We start from the raw sequence: 19,209 nt of genomic DNA, 5'->3' as shown, positions 1-19,209 counted from the left end.
TTCAAAGTCCCGTTATTTATACCAGCCCTCTCGCAAGCTGAAAAGTAGAATAAAATACCAATAACTTAAGATATGGAGATCATAGTGGATCCTTAATATATCCATATATTGAGCTCAAATATAATCTACCGAGAAGAAAAACCTGATGGGGGATATAACCTCCACTGCATTATGTCAATAATCTTTGACATAAGACAGAAAAACACAACCCTACCTTCTGAACTAGGCTTATCTAGACAAATGTATGCTTTTTGCAGAAAAATGAGTTCTTACCTTTTTGTAAAAGTTCTTCAAAAGAGCTTCCAACTAATCCCACATGCCTCTTATCAGGCAATTGCACACTGTAAGGACGACTTTTTGGTTTAGACATAGGCCTACTGGTACTGAAATCAAAAATTAATGTTTAATCAGATAATCAATAAAACATTCCAGATGTCGACGAAATATCACTTATGTAGTTCCTACTTTCACTGATTGATGGATATGACTGAACTGATCAAAATGGTAAGATCTCCTGTCATGGAGGTGAGAAATCTGTTTCTTTTCTGGTGAAAGGAGTGAGCAGAAATTGTTCTGAGAAACAGCAGTAGGCTTTTCATGTCATGTGCCGACACTCCGATAGATAAAATAGTCATCAGAGATTGTAAATAGCCCCATTGATAGGCCTAGACCTACTTCAACTAAAGAAAATTAAGTAAAAATCAAACCCAATTTAGATTTGTGGCCCGAGGACTCAGAAAAAACATCAAAAATTAGATGGAATTCCGTATTTACTTCCTACTCCACACAACCTTGACAACGTCAACGAAGTTCATGGAATTGCGCAACTCTTTCATCTGCTGTTTTCCAGCCGAAATGCTTATATACTGATTCATCAAACATGTATATTGTGCGTTAAAGATTATTGCAATTAGCACTTTTTATTTTTTGGGAGTTTTTATCATCTCATAATAACTTACTTTGACGAAGAATCCTGCTGCTGTAGCATTGCCGAGTTCGAGGTGCGCGTCGCCATATTTACGGGTTAAGAAAACATCGTAGCTATCATCCGCAGAACGTTTCTCTGTCTCGAACCGCAGAACATTCTTTATTATTTGAATTTGAATTTATTAAATGATGTTTCAGAGATTTCAATACGACAGACATCGGAAATCATAACGACACGCAAAGACGTCTTATCAATCTACTCTTTGACACGAATTTTTAAAGATTACTTTCGTCACGGATATGATGTCGAATAGGCGTCGATGTCTGACAGGGGGGGGGGGGTTACAGGATTGTCATTGACTGCTGCATAGGATTGGCTCACATTGTCCATTTATTTTATCAAGTGCCAACGCGAGTTCCCAACACAAAGATTAGTAAAATGGCGGTTGACGCTAATTTTCACCTTGGTCTACCATATTATATACCTTAAATTTGGGCCATTTATTCAAGGTGATTTGATTTGTGCCACGTGATAATACTTTGCAGCAAACATCTCACAAGAGATGATTGCTCATAAGTAGAATTAAGCAAGTTGATACGAGTGGCTCAAATAACTAGGGGTCGAAGGACACCATGCCGACCTGAGAAGTGGTTTGAAATGCTTAATAAATTGCCCATGGGCAAAGTGTGGTTTACCTTGAAAGCTAGAGGTTGTTTGGGGTAAGGGCATTGCTTGAAAAATCTATTTAATTCGTGACTTCAAAGTTCTACAAGTTTAAATAATCTATTATATCTTTCTTAAAGGATTATTTTGTAGTCAAAAGACCAAAGACATACATTTGTTTACGGTCCACATCAAAAATTTCGTAGGGTACAGGTAGGCGCGGCATGGAAACTATTTTATATTTTAAAGAAATGTTTTTCATAATATGAAAAAATATTCAAATAAAAATCATATGATGTCACATATCAGAGGGTGGCTGAATGTATGGCCGCGGAAGCAAAAATTCTGGTGCAGTAAGAAATCGGCGTATTAGATCGTTTTAAATCCTGGAATTTACCACTACAATATTCAGACCTCGACCTATACCTATAGTTTGCTGCTTAGTATTTTCAGGTCACAAGAAATTACAATTTATTACAAATTCTATCAAACAGAAAACACAGCGCTCATCTTCTGCTGATTAAATGTCAAATGCGCCAGCAAGCAGCGTTACAGTATCACTATAGTAGCGTATACTGTACGCGCGTGTGTTTGTGTGTGCAACAGTCTGATCTAATGATTTCCGCGCGCACGTAGAGGCCTTGTGTTAGTGTATGTACGCTTACACTTCAATGTCAATCAAATCAATCAATGGGTATTAAAAAGAAACAATACCTATGGCGGATAATAATTACATTATCACCTGCAATGAGCATTTGAAATTCGCACATATACGGCACCTAGTCCAATGAAACGTTCACCATTCTACGGCTTTCCCATAATTATTTTAGTAGCGCCGGAATTCCCCGTAAATCCCAAAAACTGCCAATCACATTCGCTCGTAGAGACAACGCCTCCCAATCGAGGTCATTGCAATTTTATACGCGAGAGTTAAGAATTTTCCCGCCAAAAACAGTTTTTCGTAGAATTTGAACTCAGTTGACCATGTCATCGACGGAGGTTCGCCATGTCTTCAATCGCATCGATTATACGTCGTTTAAGCCGAGAACCAATGAAACAAATGTTCACATAAAAAACGTACCGCGATTTTACATGAATTGGCTCAATGCCAACTTTATATCGCTGACAAAGGTAAACCAAAAATCAGACGATTTCAAAATTCAATGCCCCTTGAAGAACATGTACTGACTCCAAACCAACGACCATGACACTCACATCATAAAACATGTCACGAAATATTATTTTTTTATTGCTTCTGGTAACAGGTAATGCCTAGTATTATATAATAAGGAAGCACTTAGTTAATCCGCTATTTAATGCCCCCTAGTGACCATACATCACTAGAATGAGGCAAATGCCTCAAATGCCTCTCACGTGATATTTAGCGCCACATATGAACTTACAGGGTATGTGTAGGTATAAGTCACGTACAAGCAGTTTACAAACGTGCAGCATTCACATCTGACTTAGGGACCCAGGGCAATAAGCCCAAATGCCCTTTTGTGAATCAGACTATAAAGTGCTGACTTTGGCGAACAACAACGGACACCAGTCAGTCATAATGATTCTGACTAACAGACTGGGCCAGTTTTTGGGCTGCGGATGTGTCTAGGGAAGATAGCAAATATGAAGATGAGCTAATGAAGAACTGATGGACAACGATTGAAAAGTTAACACAATAGCCTGCTGGGACGTAAGTCCCAAGTGGGCTAAAAATGGTTGAACCCAGGTTCAAAGTGGTAATTCTGGATATTCCACCTATATATAATCTAGGTGGAAGATTTTCAAGCTTATGAATGATATTTTCAAAACTACATCCCACTTGAAAGCTTATGACTAATCAATTGCTGTTTCCACTGATATCTATGGACTTCAAATAATCAAAAAACATTTTACCTCAGCATAATAGTCAAGGATCCCCTTTAGTATCTTCTTCAAATTACTGACTTTCAGTCGCCAATTCATGCGGGCATCAGCTTTTATTTTGGAAAGCCATGCTGCATCAAAAAACTCAGAAGAACTACAATGTATAAGATACATGAACTTGTAATCACAGATCAACCATTTCTTCAACAGGATTGAGCTTATTTTCTAACTGATACTTAGCCTACATCTGGTGTAAGACTTGAGACATCACAATCCCATCCGATAGTTCATCAATTTCTTGAAATTTCCTTTCGACAGAAAATGTCTGTAGCTGAAACAAAAATATAACTTCAATAGAACTATTAAAAATTCTTAAATGGAGTACAAGTCCCATGCAACTCTAACCAGGTACATGTATGTGTGTGTGTGTGCGTGCGTGTGTAATACAGTCTATTGGTTAGAACTTTCGCGCTTGAAGCGTAAAGTGAACTCTCGCTTGCACTTCTAAGCCAATCAAAACAAACTACCTTTGTACAGGCATTAAATGCAACTGGGGGTCCAGGGACACCATGCCCACTTGGAAAGTGGTTTCAAATGCTCAACATTCTAACAGTTTCAGTATTCAAGGCCCTCTGGTGACCATATACAAAATGACCTTGAAACTCACCACAATGATAGAATATGTCAACAGCTACAACTTTGCAATTGATCATGGAAACAAAATAATATGCATAGGTATTATATATATGGAAACACTGTGATCCTACTATTCAACGCCCCTGGTGACCATATGCAAAAACAAATACCTTGAAACTTACAACAATCATAGAATATGTTATGTAACAAAATATGCCTAGGTACCAATATAATATGGAAATACTAAGTTATTGTACTATTCAACGCCCCCAGGGCCAGGTTTCACTAACGGGGATTAACATTTGATTCGAATTAGGTGATAATTCGAATCAAAAATGCTTAATTCGAATTAGTTAATTCGATGAATAAATCTGTTTCACAAACACGAATTAGCGAAAAATTAACTAATTCGAATTATCTTCGAAGTTAATTCAGAATTAGCTACCCATAATGCATCATTCATAGTAATACATTGTCGAAAAATGGAGAGCGCGGATCTCAAACATAAGCAAAATTTCACTCGAGAGGAGAAGAACATGATAGTAGACCTAGTCAAAAACAATTACGATGTGTTGTATGGTCAGTTAGACTACGCGAAAGGAATTACGAACATAAGTAAACAAAAGAAATGGAGCGAAATTGCAAGATCCGTCTCTAGTTTAGGAGTCGCCACGAGAAGTGGCCCTGAAGTAAAAATTTGTTGGAAGAACTATCAGAAAAAGGCGAAACAAGAGAAGATGACCATGAAAAACGTAGCCGCAAAAACCGGTGGTGGGCCACCTCCAAAATCGTTGGACGAGGCAACTTCGGCGATAGTCGAATTTTTTGATGGAGCGCGAAATTGGGATGGGATATCAGCTGTCAACCCAATCGAAAGTAAAGGTAGGTCAACACGTTAAGACAATAGCTTCAATTCATATATCCGACCTTGGAACTTTATTTATTTTGTTATAATTTTTATTTTTCGATTCGCGTTTTGTTTGTTTACGTCTGCTAACTTCCAGGAATATTTGAGCATTCTATTATTTCGCGGATGGGTGTGATAGGTTCCGTGGCTTTTAGATGCAACCTATCGCCTTCTTCAAATCATGTCTTTAGTTCACGTCGAAAATTTGTTATTTTTTAAATGACTCACCTCGATTTGTGCACTATCACTTTGAACAAAATGTTTTATGTCTAGCATATAGTATATCATCCTTCAGTATCCATATATTCATTCCGAAATTCTGCGGTAAACTTGTTCAGATTGAGCGTTGGGCCAGTCCAATTCTTCAGAGAGCGTGTGCTTGAGCTTGCTTAACGCTTAATCGTAGGCGTTATTGCTCGGCAATTTGATGTTCGAATCCCATTGATTACATATATTTATTAATTCATTCTATGCACTTTAACACCGGTGCTGTAATTTACAATTTTTAGGGTTTGATCAGAATGAGATCGAAGAGACTGACGGTCACCAAAATCATCCGCTGAAAGCAGTTTTACCGGTACCAAGTTCGACTCATACAGACACCAGCACTACAGCAGTCGACAACACCAAACGTAAAACTGCAGCTGACATTAATCATCAGCAATGGTTGAATCTAATCGAAGATAACAAGAGAATCAAGTTAGCGTGTCAGAAGTTGAACCTCGAAAACATAAAGTTGCAGCTAGAGATCGCTAAATTGCAGAAAGAAACCGGGGTGGAAATTGTAATTCAGGAAGAGTAAACAGGAATTTAATTAATTGAATTAACTTATAAACGTTTACGTTTTGAAATATTGTTTGAAGATTTAATTCATATGTTTAAATATATTTAAATAGTTTTTAGTCATTTATTGCAAGAAATTCTGCTTTTCATTTCTCTCAGTCGAAGTATTTGCTGACGATAAATTCTCTGACCGTCTGTCGTGCGTTTGCGGCATCAATTACATCATTTTCACCAACTTCGTCATCAAAAATTAAAACCCACATCTAAGTCGGGTTCTCCCATCGTTATAGCAATGTTATGAAGAATTGCACATGCTGTAATAACAGTGCAGGCTTTCCTCGGCGCTAATCGAATTTCACCATGTAGAATATGGAATCGCCTCTTCCAAACTCCAAATGTCCTTTCAATGAGACACCTAGTCTTCTTGTGCGTAACATTATACCTTGACCATCAAGATAGGAAAACAAACCATTATAAATATACATTTAATCGTATATACTCTAAAATGTTGGATCTCAAAACCAACCTTTCTTGTCCTCTCGTTGAAGGCGCAAGGTAGGGTGTGACTAGTTACGGTTTACAACCATAACCACTGTCTCCTAAAAGCACACCATCTCTAACAAATCCACGATGATTCATTTCAAGGTGTCTAAAATTTAATTTCTCATAAGACTAGCATGTCCCTATAAAATTGAATTAGCCTTCAGGCATAGATGACATCAACCATGGATCACTTCGATGGCCTACCTGCCAAGTGCAGAGTTGTTGAATATGTGCGCATCATTCGTAGAACCTGGCCAATTGCTTACGATGTTGATGAATTTACCTGAATTCCAGAAAGAATTATCGGTTTGATTATTACAACCGGTGAAGTCATTAGTAGTGAAAAGTGTCTTTGAATAAATATATGTTTTAAGAATTCTAAAAAGATTGCAATTGCAAACAATTGCTTTGATATTGCAGTGTCAATTAACCATTAATGTCATTCTAAGTAACGGCTCGTGGCCAGAATGGAATAGTCCCTAAAAATTAATATCGTTTTAGCTAGAGCGGAAACACCGCTGTCAGTTTTATAGAGACGTATCAATTTTTTGAATAAGACGATTTATTTACCATTACTATTGCATATAGCTTGAATGTTTATTGATGGATATGACTTGCGGTTGATGTACGCAGGTTCATTTTCACTCGGCCTTTGTATGCGGATGTGAGTCCCATCTATGCAGCCAATACAACCGGGAAAACCAGCGATTTCAATAAATTCTCTTTTTTGCCGAGTTCGTTCAGCGGCATTAGGCCAGCAAATAAAATCATCCATGTGCTCTACTAACACCGCACACACCCTTTCTACGATCCTCGACACGGATGCCTTTGAAATCCCAAATGTGTCTCCAATTTCATTCATAAATGCCCCCGTCGCTAAGTATCTCAAAGTGACGAGGATTTGGTGGTATGGTGAAATCGCATTTGATCGATGAGTATTTCTTTGAATACTTTCTCCAATTAAACGTTCTATATATTCAATACTTTGTCTTCCAAATCTCATTCGCATCTCCTCATCACTAAAATTGTCAACTAATTCGAAACTCTGTCGATTTCTGCGTTCGAGTCTCGCTCCAAAAAACAGTGCAGCAGCCATTTTCGTAGTAACTAATTCGAATTAGCCGATTTAATCCTTCTCCATGGCAGGATTAGATTTCCGGGTTAAACTAATTCGAAATAAAGTTAATTCGCGTTTGTGAAACGGGCATCGAAAATTAACCTCAAAATTTTAATTCGAATTAGAGAATTAATTCGAATTACGGACTTAATCCCCGTTCGTGAAACCGGGTCCTGGTGACCATATATATATATATATATATATATATATATATATATATATATATATATATATATATATATATATATATATATATATATATATATATATATATCCCTGGTGACTGTGTGTATGTGTGTATGTGTGTATGTATGTATGCATGCATGCATGCATGCATGCATATTGAAATACTAAGTTATTCTTCTATTCAACGCCCCCTGGTGACCATTTACTGAAACCAATGACCTGGAAACTCACTGCAATCATAGAATATACCATGAGCTACAAGTTTGCAATTGATTTTAGATACAAAATATGCATAGGCACCATTGTAAGAAGACAAATTGTATAGTATTCAATATCTAACTCCCCCTGGTGGCAAGAACAAAGAATTGGGTCATCCCAATTTCCATATGAGGAGATTTATGCCGCCACGTGCATAAAAGATCCCTTTTCATAGAATACCCTTCACAATTTGTGATGAAAAATGCCAAACCATGAGGAAGCTGCAGGACTCGAATTCAGGCCAAAATTGACATTTTTGGGCACAGAAAAAGTCACCGGACGGCCATCTTGCGTCCGATCGCCCCAATTTTTCTCATGCTGACGGGCCCTTTTTGGATACAAATATGTGTGAACGGTCAAGGTTATTGATTGAAGTGTCTTCAAAATTTCCATTGAAAACTTCAAAAATGTGTAAAAAGTGACTTTGGCGAATGGGTAATGCTCTAATGAATATTTTGTATGAATATATGCTCAGTTGCACAGTCAAAGAGCCTCAGCTCTGGAAACCATGTCATTTATATTTGCTCCATTTGTATAGTAATAGGCTCAGCCTACGGCTGGCCTAAAATTGTTTAGGTATTGTTATGTCCATGTATGTGAAATGTATATAATCTCCATGGTATTCTATCTTGTATATTCATATTTCTCTGTTAAACTGTCTGTATAACTTCTATATATAATGTGTGCTAAGAACCACTGAACTGTACTGTCTGTTCACAGTCACGGTCTTCAATATAAATATCTGGTTTTGTGAACATGCAGGCAGTTCGAGAGTTACGGCCAGACCAGTACTACGTAAAATAAATTGCTGTTATCTGAAATGTGGAAGTCGCTGGTCTTTAATACTTGACTTCGAGGAATTCGCAACAAGATTTCCAGAGGATTCTCAATTGGTCGTAACAAAGTGGGGGCTCGTCCTTACTGAACGTCGGCAAATATCATTCAGCATACGTAGTACTGGTTCTCGACTGCGGATGAAGTCTCCGTCTTTCTATTAAGGTACCGTGTGAAATTTTTTGTTTTGTGCCTTATTTGACTTCATCCGTTAGTCATCATGTCGTCAGTGGAGGAATTTCTGAAGTCACCGTCGAGTGAATATTTGGATAGACTCAGAAAAACTGATCTCATGTCTGTTGCCGAACATTATGATGTTTCGTGTAAAATGTCAATGAAGAAAGATGAAATTAAACATATTATTGCCAGTTATTTGGTTGCGAAGGGTATATTCAAAGATTCGGAATGCAAGCCTATTTCAGAAAATACAGAGATTCGTGAATTGGAACTGCAATACGAGACACGCCTGAAAAGTGTTTGAAGGAAATGGAACTGGAGTACGACCTGCGTCTGAAAGAACTTGAATTTAATAGCAACCGTCATCGAGACACGGACTTCGACGTTACGAAACACATCCGTCTGGTACCTGCATTCAATGAAAAAGAAATAGATAAGTACTTTTTATTATTCGAAAAAGTCGCGGTAAGCCTTAATTGGCAAAAGCAATTTTGGCCACTCTTATTGCAAAGCGTTTTAGTCGGTAAAGCTCAAAATGCTTATTCTTCTTTGTCACCGGAAGATAGTGCTAACTATGAAACCGTTAAACAGTCAATTTTGCGTGCGTATGAATTAGTTCCTGAAGCATATCGGCAAAAATTTCGAAACCGAAAGAAAGATGAAAACGAAACTTACGTTGGGTTTGCACGTGAAAAAGAGGTGCTTTTCGACCGTTGGTGTGATTCAAAATCGGTTAATCGTGATTATGAGAGTTTACGTCAAGTTATCTTATTAGAAGAATTCAAACGTTATATTTTTCCTAGTTTACATACGTATTTAGATGAACGGAAAATTGATAATCTATCAGAAGCAGCTAAATCATCTGATGAATATTCATTGATTCATAAAGTTAATAAAAATCAACAATTCAAACCTAAAGTTCAAACGGTTGATAATTCTACAGTTAGAAAGGATGTAAATAAATCCATTGTGTGTCACTACTGTAAAAAGCAAGGTCATATTATGTCTAATTGCTTTAAGCTACAAAACAAACGTGAAAATGAGAAAACTTATAGTACATCTTCACCTCAGTCTGGTTCCGTTCTCACTACAACACTACAATTTCAAAGTAAACCTGAAATGCATTCTACTTCGGTTAAGTTGTATGATCCTTTTGTTTCTGACTGTACGGTATCTATTGATTCATCTCCGTCAGTGAGTGTTAAAATGCTTAGAGATACTGGTTCATCGCAAAGTCTTATTCTAGAAAATACGTTGCCATTGTCTGATAAAACATATACAGGTAGAGATGTCTTAATTAAGGGTGTAGGCAATGAAGTTCTGAGTATACCATTACATAAAGTTCATTTAAATTCGGCAATAATTAATGGATCTTTCGTTGTTGGGGTCTGTACTTCTATACCGGTAAAAGATATAAAATTCTTACTTGGTAATGATATTGCTGGAGGAGAGGTTAACTTAAATCCAGTTGTTAGCTTGATCCCAAACTGTGACGAGGCGACAGGGAATTTGAATGAAATAACGCCAGGATTATTTCCTGCTTGTGTAACGACTCGTAGTAGGTCTAAATCTTTGGAAACAGAAATCTCTGAATTGTCTGGTGATAGTGCTGAAAATTTAGCAGTTGATTTAGATAAAACGTTTCTTCAGAAAATATTTGAAAATTCTGCTTGTGATATACCTGACTGTAATTTGTTGTCTAAAGATAATTTGGTTGTTTTACAGTCGTCTGATCAGAGTTTGACAAATATCATGAATAGTGCTGTTGATTCAAAAGAACAACTTCTAGATAGTTCTACTGGTTATTTCTATCAGTCCGGTATATTGATGCGTAAGTGGCGACCGCCTACGGCGCCTGCTAATAACGATTGGCAAACAGTTTATCAAATTGTTATACCTGTTGAATATCGTTCTGATATATTACATTTTGCGCATGAAACTCCATTTGGAGGTCATCTGGGCGTCAATAAGACGTATAGTAAGATTTTGAGACATTTCTTTTGGCCTGGTTTGAAAAGCTCAGTAGTGAAATTCTGTCAAACTTGTCATGATTGTCAAGTGAGTGGAAAGGGGAAGTCAGGAATTCCATCTGCTCCTTTAATACCAATTCCGGCCATTGGTGAACCATTTTCAGAGATAATTTGTGATTGTGTAGGGTCTTTACCGAAAACGAAATCGGGTAATCAATACTTACTTACTATCATGTGTAAAGCGACTAGATTTCCTGAAGCTATTCCATTGAGAAAAATTGATACACCTTCAATTTGTAAAGCTCTGGTCAAGTTTTTCACATTGTTTGGACTTCCTCGATCGTTACAATCTGATAATGGATCCAATTTTATGTCTGGCATTTTCCAACAGGTTATGTTTCAGTTAGGTATATCGCAAAGCAAGTCTAGTCCTTATCACCCCGAATCACAAGGAGCTCTTGAGAGATTTCACCAGACTTTAAAGTCTATGTTAAGAGTATATTGTAATGAGAACGGAAAGGATTGGGATGAAGGGGTGCATTTATTACTTTTTGCGACGAGAGAGGCGGTACAGGAGTCTCTGGGTTTTTCGCCCTTCGAATTAGTATTTGGACATCAAGTGAGAGGAGTGCTAAAACCTCTTAAAGATCATTGGTTGTCGGATGTAAAGGATATTCCTTTATTAAAGTATGTATCTGATTTCAAATCTAGACTACATAACGCGTGGAAATGTGCTCGTGAAAATCTTGCAGAAGCACAAATTCAGATGAAACATTGGTATGATAAGAAATCTAGAAATCGAAAATTCAACTGTGGTGATTAAGTTTTAGTACTCTTCCCTATTCGGACCGATTCATTGACTGCTAAATTCCACGGTCCGTACATAGTTCAAAAGCGATTAAATGATGTTGACTATCTAATACAAACTCCTGATCGCCGAAAAGAATTGCAATTGTGTCATATAAATATGCTTAAACCGTATAATGAGAAAGTGGAATCTTGCATGTCTTTAAACCGACCGTTAGTCTCAGAATCGTATTCTAGTGTTCAAACTGTAAATAGTTTAGATGAAATTGATGATGATTGTTGTGAATTTGATAACTATTTGGACCGTTCTAGTTCGGGTAGTAACAATGTTAAGGAAACTGTAACTAGTGATAATTTTCTTGAAAAGATTAGTTGTCATTTGGAGCATTTAGAATCTGACGAAAAGGCTCAATTAAATCATTTACTAATTGAGTATAAACATTTGTTCACAGAAAAGCCTGGTTTAACTGATCTCCTTAAACATGATGTTGATGTTGGTAATTCTCGTCCTGTTAAACAACATCATTACCGTCTAAATCCTGAAAGAGCAGAAATCATGAAGGAAGAAGTGATCGAAATGCTGAAATTAGGAGTAGCAGAACCTAGCGACAGTCAGTGGAGCTCACCATGTATCCTTGTGTCTAAACCTGGCGGTAAGTGGCGTTTTGTCACTGATTATAGGAAAGTTAATTCACTTACTAAAACAGATTGTTTTCCGATGCCTAGAATTGACGATCTTATTGACAAAATCGGCAAAGCAAAATTTGTGTCGAAATTTGATCTAAATAAAGGGTACTGGCAGGTTCCACTGACTGACCGTGCGAAAGAGATATCTGCTTTCGTAACTCCGGATGGGTTGTATCAGTATAAGGTTATGCCCTTCGGCATGAAAAACTCGGCCGCTTCTTTCCAAAGGTTAATGAATAAAGTTGTGAAAGGGTTAGTGTGTGTCATTGTCTATTTGGACGACATTATTGTCTTTTCTACCGATTGGAATGAACATCTCGAACAATTACGTGGTTTGTTCCAAAATCTGACTGCTGCTAATCTCACCATTAATCTATCTAAGAGTGAATTCGGAAAAGCGACTGTTAGATACTTGGGTCACGTAGTTGGTCAAGGACATGTCAAACCAATTTCAGCTAAAATTCAAACTATTATTGATTATCCGGTTCCTATAGATAAAAAAAGTATCATGAGATTTCTTGGAATGGCTGGATATTACAGAAAGTTCTGCAGAAACTTTTCTTCAGTAGTTCAACCATTAACGAATTTACTGAAGAAAGACGTTAAATTGTTCTGGTCCAAAGAGTGTCAGATTGCTTTTGAATCTGTTAAGAGTTTGTTAACTTGTAGTCCTGTCTTATTAGCACCTGATTTCGGCAAACAATTTAAATTAGTTGTGGATGCTTCCGACATTGGCGCGGGTGCGGTATTAGTTCAAACTGATGAAAACGGTATTGAGCACCCGGTATGTTATTATTCTAAGAAGTTTGCTGGTGCACAATTGAATTACTCGACAATCGAGAAAGAATGTTTGTCACTTATACTCGCTCTTGAACATTTTAATGTGTATACATCCATGAGAAAGTTTCCACTACTCGTGTTTACGGACCACAACCCGTTAACATTTCTGAAGTCAATGTGTAACCGTAATAAAAGATTGATGAAATGGAGTCTTATGTTACAGGAATACAATCTTGAGATTTATCATATTCGTGGCAAGAATAATGTGATAGCCGACGCTCTTTCCAGAATCTAGTTGTACTTAGGTCTATTACTGTGATGATTGAATTTTGAAGAAGGAATTTTGAATTATAATAAGTCTTAATGAGTAACGGCTGAACATTTTGCAGTTCATTCTATAGTTTATTAAAGTGCTATAATAAATTTGACTGACCCTTTTAAGGGGGGGGCGTCTGTTATGTCCATGTATGTGAAATGTATATAATCTCCATGGTATTCTATCTTGTATATTCATATTTCTCTGTTAAACTGTCTGTATAACTTCTATATATAATGTGTGCTAAGAACCACTGAACTGTACTGTCTGTTCACAGTCACGGTCTTCAATATAAATATCTGGTTTTGTGAACATGCAGGCAGTTCGAGAGTTACGGCCAGACCAGTACTACGTAAAATAAATTGCTGTTATCTGAAATGTGGAAGTCGTTGGTCTTTAATACTTGACTTCAAGGAATTCGCAACAAGATTTCCAGAGGATTCTCAATTGGTCGTAACAGGTATTAACAGGCCTAATATGGAAAAACTTTTTTCCACCTACGAATGAGCACTGAAGACACCAAGATGGCCACTTATTGCGTCATAATTGGCTAAATAATACCTGTCTTGGGTATACAGACCTGCTAACCCCAAAATTTCAACATCAGTAGTATTGCATGTTTATCTCAGTAAAAATACGGTTTCTTCAAATGCAGAAATTGGTGTGTTTATTTTACGGACAATAAAGCTAAATTGAATTTTACTTTATCCAGCTCAATTTCAGTAATCATTCCCGTTATACTGTGTTGTTGAAATTATACAGACAACATAGCCAAATTCACAATCGTTCTGAGCCACGATGAATGATTTACAATTGAATAAAAATACTAAGATTAAATATTCTGCTTCTTAAGAATTCATTCAAAACCCAATGCTGAAGCACAAAACCGTGCCGACAACAGTTTCGAAAAAATGTAGATAGGCCTATTATCTTACTCACAAAAAAATCCAATCATATCATGAGATTTGGAAGGGGTCCAAGAGTTTTATGCATAACCTGCAAATATATTACTCAGCATCTCAGGAAATCATTTACCGATGAAAAAGGAAACTTATCATATCGAAGATACATTGCTGCGGTTTAAAAGATTTGTTGAAAATTTGAAAGATTTTTTCTCTCAATTAGACACTTAAATCAATTTGCGAGCATCTCCATCTACAGATTAACAGATAAACAATGAACAAAACTCGTAGTAATAAATAGCCCACTGATGAGAAAAAAATGTTTATTTTCTCAGCAACCAAATCGTAACAAGCAAGCAGAGTGAGTGAGTTGGAAGGTCAAATTCGTTTGTATACAGCTGTAGTAAAAATATGTTTGCATGCAGCTTAGTTAATAGTTACCCAATCGCTTAGTGGTAAGCTTTTTATAATCGGATGGGCTTATACCAACATGTGGTTTGTAAAAATATCCGATCGTGAAACCAAACCACAGACAGGTTTCGACTTCATGCGGCTCTAATGAAACCTAAAAATTGTCCGTAGAATTAACACACCAATTTCTGCGTTTCTGCATTTCTGCGTGAAGAAACCGGTAAAAATAAGCTCATATCAGCAGTTTTAATGAATATTTCTCTGTCAGTAGTTTCCGATCAAGCATCGGTAATTTGATATCATAGGACGCTACAGGACTCAGAATTTGTGTCAAAAGTGACTTTGTTGGGCACAAAAAAGGTCATAGGACGGCCACCTTGAGTCCGATCAACCCAATTTTTCTCCTGCTGATGGGCCCTTGGGAATCAAATATATACACAAGATCAAGGTAATTGATCAAAGCGTCTTCAAAATTTCCGTCAAAAAGTTCAACGTTCATTGATTCTGACTGGGCCAGTTTTTGGGCTGAAGATGTGTCTAGGGTAGATACATGTGTAACCAAAATATCAAGAATTACAATACAGCGTCTTATTAACTTCTGCAATAGCATGCTGGGATTAAAGTCCCAAGTGGGCTAAAAAACATTATCAAGAGACGGGACAGGTGCTTTCTGCCTTAAAATGGAAAATGTTACTGAAACTAGGGGTCCAGGGACACCATGCCCACTTGGGAAGTGGTTCCAAATGCTCAACAATCTAACAATTTCAATATTCAACGCCCCTGGTGACCATATACAAAAACCAATGACCTTGAAACTCACCACAATCATAGAACATGTCAGCAGCTACGATTTTGTAATTGATTGTGATAACAAAATATGCCTCGTTACCAATTGAATATGGAAATACTAAGTTATTCTACTATTCAACGCCTCCTGGTGACCATATTCAAAACCCAATGACCTCGAAACTCACCACAATCATAGAACATGTCATGAACTACAACTTTGCAATCATCATGGTAACAAAATATGCCTAGGTACCAATATAATAAGGAAATGCTAAGTTATTATACTATTCAATGCCCCCTGGTGACCATATAAAATAACTAATGTCCTTAAAATTCGCAACAATCATAGATGATGTCATGAGCTACAACTTTCCAATTGATTGTGGTTACAAAATATGCATAGGTACAAATATAATAAAGAAATGCTAAGATATTGTATTATTCAACGCCCCCTGGTGGCCATATACAAAATCAAAATCAAATCAAAATTACCTTGAAACTCACCACAATCATAGAACACGTTATGAGCTACAACTTTCTAATTGATTGTGGTAGCAAAATATGCTTAGGTATCAATATAATGCGGAAAAACTTTTTCCCACTTACGAATGAGTACTGGTGACACCAAGATGGCCGCCAATTAAAACATCCCTTTCCAAAGAATACCCATCACAAATTGCAGTGAGAAATGGCAAACCAGTATGAAGCTACAGGACTCAGAATTCGGGCCAAAATTAACATTTTTGGCCACTAAAAAGGTCATAGGACGGCCATCTTGAGTCCGATCAACCCAATTTTGTTATGCTGATGGGCCCTGGGGGGATTCGCATATATCCGAAAGATCAAGGTAATTGATCAAAGCGTCTTCAAAATTTCCGACAAAAAGTTTAAAAATGTGTAAAAAGTGCTGATTTTGGCGAACAACAATGGCTGCCAGTCGGCCATCTTGATTCTGACAGGGCCAGTTTTGGGGCTGAAGATGTGTCTAGGGTAGATACATGTTTAACCCAAATATCAAGACGTTACCTTGAAGCGTCTTCAAAACTTCAAAAATAATTGGATTCCGGACCACGGACGAAAAGTGAACGCAATAGCCCGCTGGGACCAAAGTCCCAAGTGGGCTAACAAAATGGTAGCAGTCCCAAATTGGATCTTCTTGGAGCAATCAGGAGTTGAATTTAAAGGTTGTCTGGTTAGGATAGTGCCGCGCATTCACGGTCCAGGCACTCTTGATCATACCGGACCTGGGCCTCAATTAACCTGGGTAAAGTATAATTTACAGGACTTTCCTTCAGTAATTAAGGCTAATTCCATGTTAGGTACCATGTATTATATCATTTTCGGTTTTGTATATATTTATAATTTAGTTAGTATATTTAGTTAATCAAGATTCTGTTTTCCTTTATCATTTGCATTGTGTGACCAGTCAGTCAATTCAAATTCTCTACAATGAGAACTTTTAATTGCAGCGTATCCAACCTCGTTGATCAGATCTAACTCAATTGATTGTAAAATCTGTGAGATTTGGTTAACACAAACATGTCATGTATGTTCATGAGGAATATTATGACACAATACTATTAGCTCCTCAAGGGCTTACGCTTATACAATTAAAATTGAAGCTACTGACAAGTTAATAGGCCCACAGGTACATGAATATGGGCTTTGATAATTGGATAAACATGTAATAATTCACCAGCGATTATGTTATTCCTACTTCGATAATCCACCATGTTTTATAATGAATTTACCCACGATGAAGTTCGTCCCGAAATGTCAATTTTATCCTGAAATATGAGGAGGGCCCATGATTTCAATTGTAGATGATTTTTTGGAAACATTGACACTGATTTAGCTCCATTAAATATTTTAACCAGCAACAAAATTGATTTTGAAAATTCACCGGAAGTGCGACCACCAGATGATGGGGCATGAGTGCTCTAATGGAAATAACCAAATGCTTCTTCGGGATTGCTGTGACGTCTGCTGTCCCGATACTTGCGGTTAGATTTAAGCATTACTGATTTCCTGCCTTTCTGTATCGGCGAGGAGCGCGCATTGGATCATGGGTAAAACAGTTGCATCATGGATAATTAGGACGGCAACCCCGGTGTATTTTTTATCGTAGATCACGGTAAACTTCATCATTTTAAACACAGCGACAAGGCCAAAGCCCATATTCAAGTGCCTGTGGTAGGCCTATGTCAATTTTGGCATATTCTCAATATCAACATTGATTTCATTGCACACTTACCCATTTTATTAAACTTTCACATAATAAGTCTTTATCCATTTTGAGGTATCCACCATATGTACACTTCTTTAAACAAGGTGTATCTAAAACATAAGTGCATGCAAAAGTGAATATGCCGAGTACCAATTGGGATGAAAGTGACAGGGTAGGGAACTTCGTAACAACGTAACCCTTCTGAGTAGTCTAGTACCTAGCTGTCGTTCCCAAGTGCTCAAGATTAATTTTCATCCCCCATTTTGAGGGACGAGGCTTTGAGCATCTATTACACCCCTTATAAATCAAACGCTTTCATAAGCAAGAACGCCAAGAAAAAAGATGGCGGATTTTGCCGGTGGGTAAATGCAATACCGCAGGGCCAGGTCGTATAGAAAAACCATTGGCAATCAATCCAAACTCAGAAATTATTGACAAAAACCATAGGATAGGATACAGTACTTGACGGAAATACAGCCGTAACTTACCTCAAATTGACTGTTCTGTAATCAGATGGAAGTTAAATATTGTTTTTAGCATAAATTGATAATCCTTATTAGCTTTTGATAAGTCGTAAAACTTTTGACTAGTCGCCTCGTAAAATAGTTGAAGTGAAGCAACATAACAAATATGGCGGCTTTTCGTGTTGCACGATGGGAATGTAAATTATGGATTCGGACTTGAACTTGGACTGACATCGATTCCAAAGCAGATATTATTCCTGTTTCAAATTCTTAAGGTATAACTAACCAAAATTAATGAGTTTTATCAACAAAAGATAACATTTAGGATTATTTAAGGGAGACATATTACATTTTCACACTCAATCAATTGAGTCCGTATTGAAAATCCTGATTGTGGCAATAAATTCAATTCAAATCAAATCAATAAACTCCCCGGTTCCTACTTTAAATCATCAAATATATTAGGCCTAACATAAAGCATGTTTTCAAAGTAAATAAGTTAACTACTTAATTCATTTGAGTACAAGGTTTGATTTGACATTAAAATCAGTTGTTGCATTGCAATGAACAGGAGTTAACCTCTATATGACAGTTTAGGGTCAGACGTTGTAGGGAACCCATAATAACGACTGGTATTCAGACTACTCTTCCAGGAGTATCACATTATCACTGACTGCCAGAGTATCACATGTTGCACACCAAGCGCAGTGAATAAGAATCTAGAACACTGGCGGTTCAAATCAATGGTTACAAAAGAGCGCCGGGCACAGTTTTTTTATCGAACGTAAGACGTTTTGTTGACTTTTTGTTCGCTCCTTTTTGTTTTGTTCATATACGAGCACTCAGTCAAAAGTTTGCAAGTAGATATTGGTACCTAGTACTGTGAAATCTGCAATGAGTTAACCTCTGTTTATCAGTTAAGCGACATACGTTAGGGAAACCCGTAATGACTGGTATT

At 37.1% G+C, this 19,209-nt stretch overlaps 1 protein-coding gene across 4 annotated transcripts in view; it reads right to left on the bottom strand.

Moving 5' to 3' along the window:
- LOC141899955 (protein Hook homolog 3-like) overlaps positions 1–19,209 on the bottom strand; it is a 114,947-nt gene that overhangs the window by 80,549 nt on the left and 15,189 nt on the right. For all 4 annotated transcript variants that reach the window (XR_012618651.1, XM_074786596.1, XM_074786599.1 and 1 more), the window contains exons 2-4: positions 17,815–17,897; positions 3,703–3,788; positions 3,488–3,611 (exon numbers count right to left, since the gene is read on the bottom strand). Coding sequence is in view for 3 of the 4 variants with exons in the window: in XM_074786596.1 (XP_074642697.1) it covers positions 3,488–3,611; positions 3,703–3,788; positions 17,815–17,853 (249 nt within the window). In the remaining variant the exon portion in view is untranslated. The remainder of the gene's footprint in view (positions 1–3,487; positions 3,612–3,702; positions 3,789–17,814; positions 17,898–19,209) is intronic.

The sequence above is a fragment of the Tubulanus polymorphus genome, chromosome 2 (genome assembly GCF_964204645.1).
Source record: "Tubulanus polymorphus chromosome 2, tnTubPoly1.2, whole genome shotgun sequence".
In the NCBI taxonomy this organism is placed as follows: Eukaryota; Metazoa; Nemertea; class Palaeonemertea; order Tubulaniformes; family Tubulanidae; genus Tubulanus; species Tubulanus polymorphus.
Note: the sequence above shows the minus strand (reverse complement) of the source record. Positions and strands in the feature narration are given on the sequence as shown.